This window comes from Tachypleus tridentatus, chromosome 3 (genome assembly GCF_004210375.1).
Source record: "Tachypleus tridentatus isolate NWPU-2018 chromosome 3, ASM421037v1, whole genome shotgun sequence".
In the NCBI taxonomy this organism is placed as follows: domain Eukaryota; kingdom Metazoa; phylum Arthropoda; class Merostomata; order Xiphosura; family Limulidae; genus Tachypleus; species Tachypleus tridentatus.
The window spans coordinates 24,896,787-24,914,929 of NC_134827.1; the positions used below are offsets into that span (position 1 = coordinate 24,896,787).

The 18,143-nt window shown below is 36.0% G+C and overlaps 1 protein-coding gene across 1 annotated transcript in view; it reads right to left on the minus strand.

Moving 5' to 3' along the window:
- Positions 1-16,570, minus strand: part of LOC143246554 (uncharacterized) — a 49,899-nt gene extending 33,329 nt beyond the window's left edge. The window contains exon 1 of the mRNA XM_076493450.1: positions 16,050-16,570. Coding sequence (XP_076349565.1) covers positions 16,050-16,061 — 12 coding nt within the window. The 5' untranslated portion in view covers positions 16,062-16,570. The remainder of the gene's footprint in view (positions 1-16,049) is intronic.
- Between the last annotated feature and the right edge of the window lie 1,573 nt (positions 16,571-18,143).

Consider the following 18,143-nt stretch of genomic DNA (forward strand, 5'->3'; position numbering starts at 1 on the left):
CTAGTCATCACCACCCACCGCCAACTCTTGGACTACTCTTTCACCAATGGATAGTGGGATTGTACGTCACATTATAATACCTCCACGGCTGAATGGGCGAGAATGTTTGGTGTGAAAGAGATTCTAACCCCCAACCCTCAGATTACGAGTCGAGTGCGTTAACCACCTGGCCATGCCAAACAACATTGAAAGGATTGCACGAAAATATTCAGTGAAGCTTGTATTCACAGTAATTTAAAAACCTCAGGTTTGTTTATACATATAAATACATACATAATTTATGGTCAACAAAAGACCTGTTTGTGCATCCAGGCTATCTCATCCACTAAACTAAACTATGAAATATAAATTAAACACCCAAAGAGAGCTCTAACCAAATATTTATCAGGCCTTTCCTTAAAATCCCTTAAATTAAGTGCATCGAACAGATTTGAAGGCAACCCATCCTAAAGACCAACCACCCTTTATAATAAGGCAACCAATCCTAAAGACTAACCACCCTTTATAACAAGGCAAACCATCCTAAAGATCAACCACCCTTTATAACAAGGCAACCCATCCTAAAGACCAACCACCCTTTATAATAAGGCAACCCATTCTAAAGACCAACCACCCTTTATAACAAGGCAACCCATCCTAAAGACCAACCACCCTTTATAATAAGGCAACCCATCCTAAAGACCAACCACCCTTTATAACAAGGCAACCCATCCTAAAGACCAACCACCCTTTATAACAAGGCAACCCATCCTAAAGACCAACCACCCTTTATAACAAGGCAACCCATCCTAAAGACCAACCACACTTTATAACAATAAAGCTGTTTTAACTGTGTGTCCCTTGTCCTATCATTTTCACCATTAAGTAGATTAATCATCAACATTATCAATCTTCTTATTAAGTTTAAATATTTCAGTTAGATTTACTCTAACGTTTCTTTTAGATTCACTGTAACGTTTCTTTTAGATTTACTGTAACGTTTCTTTTTCTCAAGAGTTTGTTTGTTTGTTTTAATTCAAAATCACATTGACCTACCTACTGTGTCCGCCATGGGGAATTGTACTCCGGATCATAGCTTTGCTAGGCCATAAACTTACCGCTGTCCACTTGGGGGAACGTTTCGTAAGAGAAAACAACTTCAGAGATTTTAACCTGTCCAAATGTGGCCTAACTAATGACCTTTATAATAAAATCGTAACAGTTTTAGATATGTAATCAGTGTTTCTGTAGATACAGTTTGAAATATTACTTGCCCTCCCATTAGCGACAGCACATTTGTTGGACGGCTTAAGAGACTGATCTACTATTATACCGAGATCCTTTTCCATCACAACGCCATTAAGGCTATTTCCAGAAAAATTACATTTATAATTCAAATTATGATAACCCACATGAATCACCTTGCATTTATTAAAATCAAAATCCACCTACTATTTAATCGTACAATTCGCAAAGTAATCTAAATACTTTCGTGAATCAGAATCTTTCTCTTCACTGTCAGTAGTACCCGGAATCTTGGTATCATCCATAAATATAAATAATTTATTGAACATTTCTTCATATATGTCAAATTAAAAATACTAAAGGTCCTAACAATGACCCTTGAGATACCCCACTTATGACATTAATCCATTTTGACTGAGCTCCATTTATAACAAACCTCTGTTTCATTCCATCCAGTAAGCTACCTTGTCCTCATACCTACAAAGAGATGTTTTGTTTTTATAATTTTTAAGAAGCTTTTTATGAGGCGCTTTTAAACTGGTTCCAAAAAACACTAAATTCACACCTGTATCCTAATACGCGTAATAATATTCAAGTCTGCAGCAAAATGTTTCCTAACTTAAACTTAGTGAAATAAATTAAACGTTTTACTTTTCTCCAGCTTTGACAGTTACATCGATCAATGACATTTGATGTAGCCATTTTCTTAACAGTCCTCAAACTTTACTACGTGGTTAAAGGAAAAAAAAAATCCCTTCTAGATAAGTACTTCGAAGAATTACAAAGCACTTTAACTAGACGAACCCTGTAGCTCACGCCCAATACATGAATTGGTTAGGGGTAACGCCTAATAATATTTTTTCATCATAGGTTTACAACATTTATTGTAGTAAAGGTCAAATCCTCCTTCGACTTTGAATATTGTAGTAAAATATGTGATTCATCTTAAGATGACGCGCAAACTGTAAAGAATAACATAGGCCATTTTTTCAACATTTGTAATACTTAGCTTAATATACTAACTAAAATAAAAGCATACGAATAAATAGGGGGAATCCAGGTTTTCAAATAGAAAAACTTTTCAGCTAAAAAATGTAATAATTAAGTCGCATGAATAATAAACAACCAGAAACATTTCGTCAGTTTTCACCTGGCAATATCTGGTACGTCTACAGAGTGGCCCGTAAGTCCCTACCCATCCATATGTTATTGTTATATTCAATAATACTAATGATGAGTTGAAGGCAGCTGTTACCGCGGCATTTGGAAAATAACCCCTGCTATGCTGAGGAAAATGTCACAGAACATGGCGTCGCATAATATTATGCAGCGAGAATGAGGGACACCACACAGATGTGTTTGTTTTTGTTTTTAATTTCGCGTAAAACTACTCGAGGGTTATCTGTGCTAGCCGTCCCTAATTTAGCAGTGTAAGTCTAGAGGGAAGGCAGCTAGTCATCACCACCCAACGCCTACTCTTGGGCTACTCTTTTACCGACGAATAGTGGGATTCACCGTAACGTTATAACGCTCCCACGGCTGAAAGGGCGAGGATGTTTGGCGCTATCGGGATGCGAACCCGCGACCCTCAGATTACGAGTCGCACGCCTTAACATGCTTGGCCATGCCGGGCCCACACAGATACATAAGATATATGGATGGGTAGAGACTTACGGGCCACCCTGTATATTAACACGTCTTCCGCTACAACTCACTGTTATACGTTCTTCTTTGCTTACAATCACAAGTTTTTAGAATTATCATAAGACGTGTATTTACGAGTAACCATTGTGGAATTCTTGTATTACTTACAGCAATTTATATGACATTAAACCACAATCAGGGTTAAATTATCTATTGGTCTAGACTCTAAATGGTGGCACTATGTTTAGAATCCACATAAAACGACAGTGGCAAAGCAGTGTCTTCGGACTTATACAGTTAGAAAACGGGTATCGAGATTCGTGATGGGCAAGGTACAGATAGCACATTGTATAGCTTTGTAATTAATTACAAACAAACAACCAGCCACATAAATCCCCCACTGGGACAGAGGTAAATATTCAGATTTACAAGCTAAAATCAGGGGTTCGATTCCCTTCGGTGTACACCAAGTTATCATCCGCATTAGATGTTTACTGAATATATTCTCTTCGGACACAATTATAATTTATTTATATAAGTTTACTCATAAAGTAACATGTTTGCTGGAATTAACTTATAATTCATCGTGTTTGATTTGTTTGGATTCGAGTGTACAAGCGATAAAATAGAGAACACTTTCTATAAACTTTAAACAATAAATTGCTTTGCTTTTGTACATGTAATAAAAAATGGAAGAAATACGGATGAGGTAGGGATTTTAATGTTAAGAAGTGAAAAAACAATGTAGGTTCAATACAAAAATTCCCACACAACTAGTCTAATTTGAACAATAAAAACTTTAACCTACAACCAGATGTTGAACTCCTTTTATTTGAATGAAAACACTTAAACAGAATAATGTTATAAAAAAAATATAGTAACATTGACCCATTGGCTACTTATGCAGTGATTTCTGTGTGATTTTATGTATTGGTCCCTACTGTGTTTCTGTACTTTGTTACCTTGTTATCCACACACACACTGTGTGGTTTTGTGTATTGGTCCCTACTGTGTTTCTGTACTTTGTTACCTTGTTATCCACACACACACTGTGTGGTTTTGTGTATTGGTCCCTACTTTGTTACATTGTTATCCACACACACACTGTGTGGTTTTGTGTATTGGTCCCTTCTGTGTTTCTGTACTTTGTTACATTGTTATCCACACACACACACACTGTGTGGTTTTGTGTATTGGTCCCTACTGTGTTTCTGTACTTTGTTACATTGTTATCCACACACACACTGTGTGGTTTTGTGTATTGGTCCCTACTGTGTTTCTGTACTTTGTTACATTGTTATCCACACACACACTGTGTGGTTTTATGTATTGGTCCCTACTATGTTTCTGTACTTTGTTACATTGTTATCCATACACACACACTGTGTGGTTTTATGTATTGGTCCCTACTGTGTTTCTGTACTTTGTTACATTGTTATCCACACACACACTGTGTGGTTTTATGTATTGGTCCCTACTATGTTTCTGTACTTTGTTACATTGTTATCCACACACACACACTGTGTGGTTTTGTGTATTGGTCCCTTCTGTGTTTCTGTACTTTGTTACATTGTTATCCACACACACACTGTGTGGTTTTGTGTATTGGTCCCTACTGTGTTTCTGTACTTTGTTACATTGTTATCCACACACACACTGTGTGGTTTTATGTATTGGTCCCTACTATGTTTCTGTACTTTGTTACATTGTTATCCACACACACACTGTGTGGTTTTATGTATTGGTCCCTACTGTGTTTCTGTACTTTGTTACATTGTTATCCACACACACACTGTGTGGTTTTGTGTATTGGTCCCTTCTGTGTTTCTGTACTTTGTTACATTGTTATCCACACACACACTGTGTGGTTTTGTGTATTGGTCCCTTCTGTGTTTCTGTACTTTGTTACATTGTTATCCACACACACACTGTGTGGTTTTGTGTATTGGTCCCTTCTGTGTTTCTGTACTTTGTTACATTGTTATCCACACACACACTGTGTGGTTTTATGTATTGGTCTCTGCTATGTTTCTGTACTTTGTTACATTGTTATCCACACACACACTGTGTGGTTTTATGTATTGGTCTCTGCTATGTTTCTGTACTTTGTTACATTGTTATCCACACACACTTATTTTTTCAATTTTTTAATTAATTGTTTCCTCTTTATTACACAATATTAATGAATATCAGTCACTATGAAGTCAGTAGTTCTAGCCTGACTTGGTCAGTTGTCTCGACTGACATCACTTGTTAAAGTTAGTAAAACACACTACTACTGCACTCCCCAAGTTAAAATACAACATTTTGTGTGAAAATCATTGTAACAACTTCAAACATTGGTGAGCTAAGCCTACTGACGTCAGAATCAGAATAACTAATAAAACACTTGGCTGTTACACTATTCCCTGGTTCTATACTTTAATAACGATAATTGTTGGCTAAATTAAAACTATAGTAGATTTTGAAAACTTCGAAAGCCCAAATTAAGTGTTCATAAAAGTATCTGAGATTGTTATAAGGGAAAGTTGAGACTATGATAAGCAATATGCGTCGGCCATTTTTTTTTCCTAGCTTAACCGTACATGCGTTTAGTGACAGTTAAAGACAGTGGCGTAGCTGGGGTTGGGGGGTCATCTGTCCCCGGGCGCAGCATCGGGGGTTGGGGGCGCCAAATTGATGTTACATAATTAGGAAAATTGTGTAACGAGGGGAACTGAAATCTGACTTTGCCCCGGGTGCTGAAAACCCTAGCTACGCCTCTGGTTATAGAACGTGACTTTAGTGCTCTTAACTCCATCGTCTGTGAAGAGGTTGATAATATACTTTTCAGAAAATTCTTTCGAAAGTTAAAATTATTAGAAAGTACGTGAGGACAGAGTAGGTGAACTCCATCAAAATATTATTCTGTGTGTTTTTCTTATAGCAAGTCCACATCGGGTTACCTGCTGAGTTCACCGAGGGGAATCGAACTTACGTTATTCTGTATTCGTCAAGTTCACGTTTTTTCTTTAGGATTTTGTAAGACTTTGTTTCTCTAATTACTGAGGCCCGACATGCACAGGTGGCACTCTACTCGTAATCCGACGGTCGTGGGTTTAAATCCCCGTCACACCAAACATGCTCGTCCTTTCAGCCGTGGGGGCGTTATAATGTGTCGATCAATCCCAGTATTCGTTGGTAAAAGAGTAGCCTAGGAGTTAGTGGCCCCCCAGCTAGTACAGCGGTAAGTCTACAGATTTACAACGCTAAAATCAGGAGTTCGATTCCTCTCGGTGGGCTCAGCAGAGAGCCCGATGTGGCTTTGCTATAAGAAAAAAACACACGAGAGTTGACGGTGCGTGGTGATGACTAGCTGCCTTCCCTCTAGTCTTACACTGCTAAATTAGGAACGGCTGGCGCATATAGCCCTCGTGTAGCTTTGTATGAAATTCAAAATAAACCAAACCCTGAGTTCTGGTCAAAATAGCATTAACTTTGATGAAATAAATGGATATTTTAATATTGGGAATGATAATAATAATTTACAACTTCTCGTGACATGAGAAACGTTTAGTCAATTCAAATTTGAAAAAAAAAACAACAACGAAAGAGCACAAAAAAGTATAAAATAATTTTTTTGTAAACAATATGAATAATTATATAATTATCAACAGAAAACGTCTTTTGTCTGTCATACTGTGTCGTGTTATTACCCAGTGGTGACACAGAGGAAACCCAATTCTTTTACTTACACGAAAAACTCGTTTTTCAAGACGACCTTAAATTCTCAACGAAATATGTTTAACTACACACCTAGATCTGAAAGAGGAACCAGTCTAAATATTATGAATTTTAAGACCACTGAAGGGTCAAATCTGTCGCAACGAAGTGAGACGTTGTCACGAACTTAACCAGTTCATGTTAAACAGAATGAAGAAGGAGTGATACACGAAGTAAAAATGAAAATGAAATGAAGACTGACATATGTATTTTACTGTTGAGGCAGTTATAGCATGAAAAATGTCTGTAGTCCGAGGATTACTGGCTGGCTGGTCTGTGCTCGCTACAAGGACTGAACTCCGAAATTTAGTCCTTAAGCTTACTGCTGAATCACTGGGGTGGGTCCAAAGGTAAAATAAAATAAATATGTATATTTTTTTATAATGGGCAATCAATTAACTTTGTTTGATGAGGAACGAAAGTAACTTGGAAGACTGAACAGATATCAAGAAAGGCGCAAAGTAAACACAAGTAAACAGTTAAGCCTAAAATATGTCACATATTTTCAAAAGCTGTTCACCTTTCTTAATGTAGTAAACTCGTTTGAATCGAAACTTGTGATGTGGAGGGATAATAAATTTCCTAGCTTTTAACAAATCTTTTGTTTATTTTATTAAAACGCATATAAATTCTTGGACTGTATGGGTGTCTGTTTGTGTGTGCAAACAGTAATTTTTAAAATGTTTTAAAATGTTTTTGTCTTATTTGAAATATGATCCTGAAAGCCTTTTTGTTTTCTTTTCATCTGTGAATATTAATCACGCCTATTGAAACTATAAATGAATGTTAGCATTCTTGGCCGAGTCAAGCAGGTTATAAGTAACGCGAAAAAACACGTAAGGGTTACTCTAACAGCTCGGTGTCACGTTTGATGACGTGTCCTTAAAATATTTCATATTCTATAGTCTTATTGAGACGTATGGAGATTTTATAATCAGAAGTATTGAAGAAAATAGCATATGTTCATTACACATGTTTTATATACATTGTAGCCATGAAACATGATGATTCAGAAAATTTATTTTTAAGAAATAATAATAATAATAATAATAATAAAATAATAATAATAAGTAATAATAATAAATAATAATAATAAATAAATAATAAATACTTGAACAGTGAAAGGATACGGTTGCATGATGGGTATTTTATATAAATGTGAAAGATAAAACGATGGTAATCTTGCTAAGTTCTTCGATAAAGGTAAGAGATAAAGGAACAGTTAAGTATGCAAAACTTGAAATGTATCAACAATATTCATCTTGTCCACAGAGAGAGACGAAAACAAAACTGAGTCTAAGTGATTATTGTATTTAAGGTAATCATATTTCGTGTAATGTTATTCAGTTAGAAGTTTCAAGTAGTCACAGAAAGAGACACTTCTCTACGTTGCTCGATCAACGTTAGAATTTAAATATGTACTGAGAAAAGGTCTCCCAATGGGAGGGCGGTAAATCTACGATCTTACAATGTTAAAATCCGGCTTCGATTCCCTGCGGTGAGCACAGCAGAAAACCCCAATGTGGTTTTGCTTTAAAACAAACAAAGAAATAAAGAGAAAATTAAACCCATTTCCAACGAACGTGAACTGCAAATTTGAGGATTTCTTTATAGTTAAGCGCAAAGCTACAGCGTATCGAAACCAGGTTTCTAGCGGTATAAGTCCGCCGACATATCGCTTTACCACTGGGAGTAGCTGAAATTGGTGAGAGTGAAAAGTTTGAAAACGAAAGCCTTTAACGAACAAAAATGGATATGGAAACATGCGAAATAAGAACAGTTACAAAATTCCTGTTTGTTTGTTTTGAATTTCGCACAAAGCTACACGAGGGCTATCTGCGCTAGTCATCCCTAATTTAGAAGTGTTAGACTAAAGGGAAGGCAGCTAGTCATCACCACCCACCGCCAACTCTTGGGCTACTCTTTTACCAACGAATAGTGGGGTTAACCGTAACATTATAACGCCCCCACGGCTGAAAGGGCGAGCATGTTTGATGTGACAGGGATTCGAACCCGCAACCCTCAGATTACGAGTCTAACGCCCTAAGCTGCTGGACATGTTGGGAATTATTTAAGCACCTAAAACTTTATAATGATATTATTTATGAAGGTAACATTAAAAAAAAGAATGCAATATCACTCACTTACCGAACGTGTAAAACTGGTTCTAACTTCATTCATTTTCATCGATTTGTTGTCCCACAAAGAAAACGATATGTCGCAATTTAAAAACAAAGAGAAAAGATGGAGGATAGGGAAGAAGAAAAAGCACTCTAAATCCTTTAAAGAAGAGAAGCTATTCGTGGAAATGGACGGTAGAGGGCAAAATTATTTTTGTTTGGAAGAATATTAAAAATATGTGTGGTAAACGGCTATATAATGACATTTCATCAAGGAAGTAATTTAGTTGCTACAAATATATTTTAAAGTGCTATAACAAATTAACAAGAATTTCAATGTTGATTTTTGTAAACTTATAAGAGTTTAAGCTAATTTGACGAACTTACATGAAAAAATATAACGAGATACCACATTCAAACCTTTGTAAATAACAAAATGCTCTGTCCCGGCATGCCGGATGGTTAGGACGCTCGACTCGCAATCTGAGGGTCAAGGGTTCGAATCTTCGTTACACCAAACACGCTCGCCCTTTCAGCCGTGAGGATGTTATATTCTTAAGATTAATCCCACTATTCGTTTGCAAAAGAGTTGGCGGTAAATGGTGATGACTAAATGCCTTCCCTCTGGTCGTACACCGCCTAAATTAGGGACGGCTAACGCAAATAGCCCTCATGTAACTTTGCGCGAAATTCAAAACAGCCACCCTGGTGGGCAGAGCACAGATAGCCTATTGTATAGCTTTGTGCTTAATTCAAAACCACAACAATATCAAAACAGCCAAACAAAACGCTCACACTAGAATGTTGAAATGTTTAAAATAAAAAAATTACCAATATTGGAGAAAATGTCTAATTTTTAGGGTTAGGATTTTTTCAGGATAATTAGAGTGAAGCTGTCGAGAAAGCTGATGTTAATATGGTTCTTAATAACCAGAGCATTTTCTTAGGTAAGCTATTTATAAAACGATAAATTACTGAGTGAATGCCTGGACTTTAAAGAAAATGTCTACTTCATTAATAGAAAGACAAAGAACAACAGATTTTGCTTTCATTTTTCCAACACAACCACACAATGGTTGATTCAATTTGTAATTTTTTATAGGTTTTTCTATAGAGCATGTCTCCCAATGTGTCTTTTCTCTGAAACAAACAAATAATAAGGCATGCCACCAAGTGGTTTTGCGATAACTTTAAAGGTGTGCAACACTAAAAATTCAAATTTCAATACCTCTTGCGGACACAGCACCGAGAGCTCATTGTATAGCTTTGTGTTCGACAAGAAACAGAGCTACAGAGCATTAACTTATATTTCCCTTGAACACATGCTTTATAAATAAGCAAACGATAACTTATCCATAACGTTTTAAATACGTAACAAATCATTTGCTCCAAAACTGAATGTTGTAGAGTAAATACCCATTGGAACAACTCAATATACTAAATGTAACGTAAGTATCAGACACGGTTGAACCTGCTCCTTAGTTCCGTTCTTCTTTTGTATTTTAATGAACTGGTTAGTAATGGCGTTACATTTGTTAAGCTGTTATATGAGACATTATGTGCTGGTAACTTCGTTTTATCAGAACTTTGTGTGATCCAAGCGCAAAAAAGAAGCTTACTGGCATCTTAAGTTGGATCTGGAAATGTAGTAAAAACTAATTAGGTAGAATAGAAAAAAGCTGTAGGTTACAAAATAATGTGGAGCCGGAGGTGTTAAGTTATGAAATAATGCTGGATGCTAAACATTATTCTGTAATCTAACATCTTCAGCTTCACATTATATTATAATCTAACACCTCCGGCTCCATATTATTTTCTAATCTAACACCTCCGACTCCACACTGTATTATAATCTAACACCTCCGGCTCCACACTGTATTATAATCTAACACCTCCGGCTCCACACTATATTATAATCTAACACCTCCAACTTCACATTATATTGTAATTTAACACCTCCGGCTCCACACTATATTATAATCTAACACCTCCGGCTCCACACTATATTATAATCTAACACCTCCGGCTCCACACTGTATTATAATCTAACACCTCCGGCTCCACACTGTATTATAATCTAACACCTCCAACTTCACATTATATTGTAATTTAACACCTCCGGCTCCCCACTATATTATAATCTAACACCTCCGGCTCCACACTGTATTATAATCTAACACCTCCGGCTCCACACTGTGTTATAATCTAACACCTCCGGCTCCACACTGTATTATAATCTAACACCTCCGGCTCCACACTGTATTATAATCTAACACCTCCGGCTCCACACTGTATTATAATCTAACACCTCCGGCTCCACACTGTATTATAATCTAACACCTCCGGCTCCACACTGTATTATAATCTAACACCTTCGGCTCCACACTGTATTATAATCTAACACCTCTTAATTCACATTATATTGTAACATTATACCTACACAGATCAGTTCATGTTATTTAAATAATAAAAACAGTCTAGTAAATAAAACAGATAATTAAACTACAATATCTAACATTCACACAGTTTCTTGTTGTTTTACTACAAATAAACAGGAAATTATGAGAAAAGTTGTATAGTGTGTATATATATATATAATATGTAGCTCTAAAATAATTTCATACTGGCTTGTATGTGAACGAAACACTCCCGGGTAATTTATAGACAAGGTAATTCTGCCATGTATTCAAATAAGAAACTGGTTTTGTATCTTGTAGAAGCGAGAAATTGTTTGTGTTTGTTTGCAAAAAGCTACATAAAGGGTTGTCTGTGCTGTCCCCACAACAGGTATCGAAACTCAGTTTCTATCGCTGGAAGACAGCATATTTGCTGAGGGTTAATTAGTTGTGTAGCCTGTAAAAGTGTAATACTTAACAGTCTATATACATAACTATCGCTTACATTTAATTTTAAAACTCTCAATATAGGATAATACCAAGTGTATATACAAATACCGAGCATCGTTATATCAAAACGATTTCTGAACCTCTCTACGGCGTTACAACCATAGTCATCACACCACGTTAAACAATGTCAAAATGTAATTCTGGTGTTTCCACCCAACCACATCCTTACTTCGGCTTCATAGTCACGTGACTGGTTGATTAAAAACTTTAAGTTTTTTTTTTTTAATATGCATTCAATCCTATGTAAATCTAAAGCACGTAGATATGCAATGGGACATCTGTGCTCTGCCCACCCGGGTATCAAAAACCTAATTTTAGCGTCGTAAGCCTACAGACGTATCACTGAGCGACTGTGTGTATTTGGATAAATTTTCACTTTTGCATCGGAAATGTTGGGTTTTCATGTGCAAATTGGAAACTCGATTTTTAATGTCTGAAAGAAACACATTATCGTAAATTCATTCTTACACCCAAAATAATCAATCACAACAGAGAAATGTTACTGTGAACGTGAAATAACGCATCAAAGTTGTCACGGAAACATCTAGTGATAGTAACTCGTAGCTGATCCATAATGCTTCATGACAGTGCTAGGCCTCCCCATAATGTTTTATGACAGTACTAGGCCTCCTGTCTTACATGTTACTGTCCAAAAACTAAACGAACTTCACTACGAAAATTTACCTCATCCACCATATTCACCAGATTTTTCCCCTAGAGATTACCACATTTTTAAACATTTGGACATTTTTAAAGGAAAAAAAAGGTTTGAAAATCAAAAGTGCCTTCGAATACTTCATTGAATTAAAGGACGTCCAAATCTTTAAATATGACATTTATAAACTTACAACTCGTTGGCAGAAGTGCATTGAGTCTAAAGGAGCTTATTTTGATTAAATAAATTAAATAACAAAAAAATACTTATTTTACGTTTTCTTTTAAAATACCGATATTTCATATGCAACAGCCCGATGTAATTAACGTACAGGCTTGTTTGTTTGTTTTGAATTTCGCGCAAAGCTACTCGAGGGCTATCTGCGTTAGCCGTCCCTAATTTGACAGTGTAAGACTAGAGGGAAGGCAGCTAGTCATCACCACCCACCGCCAACTCTTGGGCTACTCTTTTACCAACGAATAGTGGGATTGACCGTTACATTATAACGACCTCACGGCTGAGAGGGCGAGCATGTTTGGTGCGACCTGGATTCAAACCCGCGACTCTCAGATTACGAGTCACACGACTCAACACGCTTGGCCATGCCGAGCTTAATGTACAAGCAAACAAATGATTTAATATACATGCGATACGGACTTTGACTCATGAATTTCATCATTTGTGACTTTGACTTTTTACGATAAACATTGTTTCTTTCATAAACTGTGAAGTCTGATGACCGTAAAGTTAGACATTCTAGCTTTCACGTAAGTAACTTCAACCTCTGACCCCTCTGATATATAAATTAGATGAACTTACGTTTCATATTTATCGGCTGTTGTTCGCTCTACGCATATCACGTACGAACGTATCTGTAATCATAAGTATGGACACGATGATTAATGCATTTGACAAGTGTGGCAGCCTCAGTTATCTTCTTCTTTTATATTGATATGCTCCACGGGACCCGACATGGCCAGGTGGTTAAGGCACTTGACTTGTACTCCGAGGGTCGCGGGTTTGAATCCCTGTCACACCAAACATGCACACCCTTTCAGCCGTGGGGGCGTTATAATGTTACGGTCAATCCCCCTATTTGTTGGTAAAAGAGCAGCCCAAGAGTTGGCAGTGGGTGGTGATGACTAGCTGTCTTCCCTCTAGTCTTGCACCGCTGAATTAGGGACGGCTAGCGCAGATAGCCCTCGAGTAGCTTTGCGTGAAATTCAAAACAAACAAACAAACAATGTCCCACGAAATACGGACCTTAAACCTTGAACTATTAAAACTTTTCCAAAGACAAATAGAAATTATAATGTGTGTTTCAATTGTCTTTAAAACCCAAATATACTTCATGTATAGCCCTTTTTCACATGTTGACGTAGGTAACTTGAAGTTGGTTTAATCGTATTGATAAACTACGTTTATGTTCTTTGTAACTGACCATAATTAATATCACAAATAAATTATCAAAATAAACGTAAAATACTCGACGTTAAAGTATAAATAAAAATATATATAGATAAGGTAAAAAAGTATTAACCACACTAGATATTTTTTCCTTCCATTAAATACGTTTGAAATGGAAACCACGTAACCTAACCTATTTCCTTTCACTTGCTGATATCAAACTAACTAGTTCCATTAGGTCTACTACATTTCCTGTTGCAATTATTGGGCCTGTTACAATTTTGCATATAATTATTAGGCCTATTACAATTTGTCACATAATTATCAGGTTTGTTATATTTGGTTTTATAATTATTAAGTATGTTACGTTTTGTCGTATAATTATGCTTAAAAATAATATACCATAACTGACAATAAAAACTTCGTTTTAGTTCAATACAACTCTGAACTAGAAAGTGTTTGTATAAGTAGAAAATTACTTTCAAACATTTCATCTCGTTAGTTTATTTGTTTCTGATATTTTCAACAAAGAGAAAACACATTCTCTTAGAATAAGCTTTCTCACAACAACATGAAATATAACAGTTTACGTTGGTGTAACCCATCCTACATTAAACGAGGCTAGTCAAATTTAACTTCAAAACTTTTGCTGAAAGAAATAAACGGAAAATTTGGCTAGAAATTTTTTTCCTTGCATTTCTTCAGATGATTTTAATTACAATACTTTCTTAATTTAGGCCTCTTCAAATGATTTTAAGTGAAATTTTCCTCAGGTTATTTAATTATCTCTTCACAGACTAGTTTTCGTTTTATACTTATTGATTTAAACAGTATAACTACAATTTCGTTTCACATTTTAAGTTTTAACTTTTCCCAACTGACGCCGCACACGTCATTGTTCATACAACACAAGACGAGTTACTTTACGGTAAAATTCATTGATATTACAACTTTTATATCATTTTGATACGATACATTAGTAATATAAAATTAAGTTTTTGTATCCAGTTCTTGTGTTTTATTTCTGACTGATGTTTTTTGAGTAATTTCACTCAAATATATTTTGTTGTTTTCTTACTTTTATTTGTACAAATTCAGCTATATTTAACCTCGCCGCTTAACCGGTTTAAACCTAATTATTCTCTGACTTAAAGTCTGGCACGGTAAAGAATTGATTGTTTGCGTTAATAAAAGATAAATTCATAGAAATCGGCGGATTCGTGTTAACACAGCTAGAAAAAAGAAACTAACAGAGTTTACATTCTGATAGAAGTAATACGTCAGGTCATCACGTAGACTACATTCGTTACAACTGGTAACAGATTAAATCTGCGACCGAATTCATTGTGTGTAACACTTTACTAAAGAACTTTACATGACGAACACACAGTTATACGAAGGGTGGACTGACACAGATGTACCTTATATAGGCCAGTTTTCTAACTACACCTTATAAAGCGGTCACAAAACGTTCCTACTGAGTAAACGTGAAATATATGTTAAAGTTCTGGAAGTAAAGGCAGTTTCAAAACATCAGTAAATTATAAATTTCAACCTTAAAAACCGATACAAGAAATCCGTTGGGTTTCTGATATACTAATGACATAATGTAATAAACAAACAATCACGCTATATCTTCAACACATACAGTATATTTGATTTACTAACGTTTGATAATCTACCAGTTAACAAACAGTTCAGAAGACTCGTGCAAGATGACCAAAATACATCATCAAATTATTTTACAAAGGTTTTAAATTTACTTTAAAAAAATCAACAGACAAAATGGAATTTTTCACAAAATCTACTTTGTATAAAAATCTTCCAGTGACAATTTAATTCTCTGTAAGCTATACGTGTACACATAACTTCAATGACTCGCTACAGTTTACAGTATCGTTTAACACTCCTACAAAAAGTGGGGCCTAATAGGCCCCAGAGCAACTTGAAAAGTTATTAATATTAGGCTAGTAATTTTGTATTTAAATGAAATTTAAATGATATTTAATGAAATGAAATCAAATGAAATGGCAATTTCATTTAAATACAAATTTATTAGCCTAATATTAATAACCTTTCAAGTTGCTCTGAGGCCTATTAGGCCCCACTTTTCGTAGAAGTGTTAAAGCGCGAATGCTCTTCTAACATACACACACACTTATATATGTTAGATAATGTTTTGCTTTAATCTACCTTAATTTTAAACGAGGAAGATTTTACGTTAGGAAATGTACATTATCTATCGACAACAATCTTGATGAGACCCCCGCGTCGGTTCGTTCACCTAACAACTCCCGAGAACTTCCTAGTACGTACACACGGTCCACCTACCTGAGAAAGCATTCTGCGTACACGCGGTCTCGATGTTAACTTGCTTTCACTGAAACTGATCGCTCGAACAACTCCGCAGCTGAGTAAGGTCTGTGAATCGCCCGTGGCCCACTTTGGCGCGTCCCTGCTCCAGTTAAGTAGTTTGTGTCCCAAGGTTAGTTACTGTCGCGTGCCCAGAGTACAGTTCCCCTCACCTGCGGCCACGCTTAGGTAAACATCCGAAGAGAAAAGCCGCAATTATTGCTCATAACTGAAAGTGAAATTCCAACAGGTGGCACTTAAGTGTTAAAACAAGGTTACTGGGTTACCAATACCTCCGAAGAAAGGAAAATTTAAAATTTTAGGAACGAGTTAGTGCCCTAGGCAATGTTGAATAAACCAGCCACACCTTGAGGCGCTGAATAAAAGTTAAAACAGGGTAAGCGTTTGTAAAGACTGGGAGGTAAAAACTGTTTCCTTTTTGGGTCCCGTTTACATGTAGCGTTAAAATTAGAACTATCAATTGACAGTGGAAACAAGTTCATAACGTGATGGAAAGAAGAGGACTGCAGTTGTTATCAGCGTTAGCTTGTATAAACCATCATTCGACAAGTCTCGCTGTGCGCGTGTCCGCCTATAACTGACGAATTAATGGACCAATTGTGACTAAACCAGGCGTGTACTCTTAGGGTTCCTTTGGTGAGTGGCATATGCCTGTATCTTCCCTGTTTCCCGAACGGGTACGTTAACTAGAAGCTAAATATTTAAACATCTGAAAACGAAAACAAAACAACAAGCAGATAATGCACATCAATGCGTCTGAATAAGGGTTTAAAGGCTGGTATAATTCAGTATTAACTCACCACATTTATTTCCATTTTTACTTCAGTATTAGGCCTAGAAAACAGAAATGGCGTAAAATTGTACGACTCGTGAAACTAACGAGAAGGTTCTTTGTTAAATTTATTTTCAAATTTATTAAGGACAAACTTCATTAACAAAATCGTAGTTCAGTTTCACAAGAATCCACGAAGGAAAGGATAGAAAAAAAAAAGTTGCTTTGATATTCTAGCCCTATCTACTCTCCCTTTCAATCGTACGGGCGTTAGTGTCAATCCCACTAATCGTTGGTAAAAAAGTAGCTCCGGAGTTGAGGGGGGGGGTGATGTCTTGCTGTCTTTCCTCTAGTCTTACACTGCTAAATTAGGGACTGTTAGTACAGATAGTCCTTGTGTAGCTTTGCGCGAAATTCAAATACAAAGTCATCAAACCACATACAATATGACTGAACGAGTAGCGCCTACACTATATGTATATTAATGAAAGTGAATAATTACATTTAAATAAGTAAATAAAATAATGAGGAAGGATTCCATTAAAAACAGCAAATCTCAACCATTAATTAATTATATTATAACCATAAATTTTTACTCCATAAACAAAACACATTAAAATTAAACAAAATAGGCTGTATATTTTTAAAAAGATCCTAGGGTACAAGCTACAACGTAGGATTATAAAATGTATCCTAGGTTTTGGAGGTAACTGCGGTTATAGGACCCACATTGCGGTGGGGATACACCGTCTATCAGTCTTAACCTCCAATTCGATAGTCTCACATAAGAAATAAAGAGTGGTAATAGATATAGAATTAAAAACAGAAATTAGGAGAGCGAGATGTGGGTGCTCAAACCCAAAACGTTCCACATTTATATCACCCTTCACTGCCTGCAGGCAGTTGTGGGAAGTTGCTCTCACAAGTAAATAACTAATTGAAATAAAAAATAAAATAATAAGGAAATAAGGTAGTACCATTTGGGGATAAGTGAAATGAAAACTTACCTCTTGATGTTAGCATTCCTACCCCCAGTATGGTGAAAAGGCATTAACCGATAGCAGAGTAAACGAACTATTCAGTATGACGCAGCGTTTCTTGTTTCATTTGTTTTTGTTTCGGCTTGTTTTTGGGATACAACAAACCAATATAAATGTGTATATATATATGTTAGAGAAATTTAATACTGATAAAGTTAAGAATTATAATTAATTACACAGCATTATATTTTATTTTATATTTTATAACTGAAATTGGTTGTTAAACCCATTTATACCTGA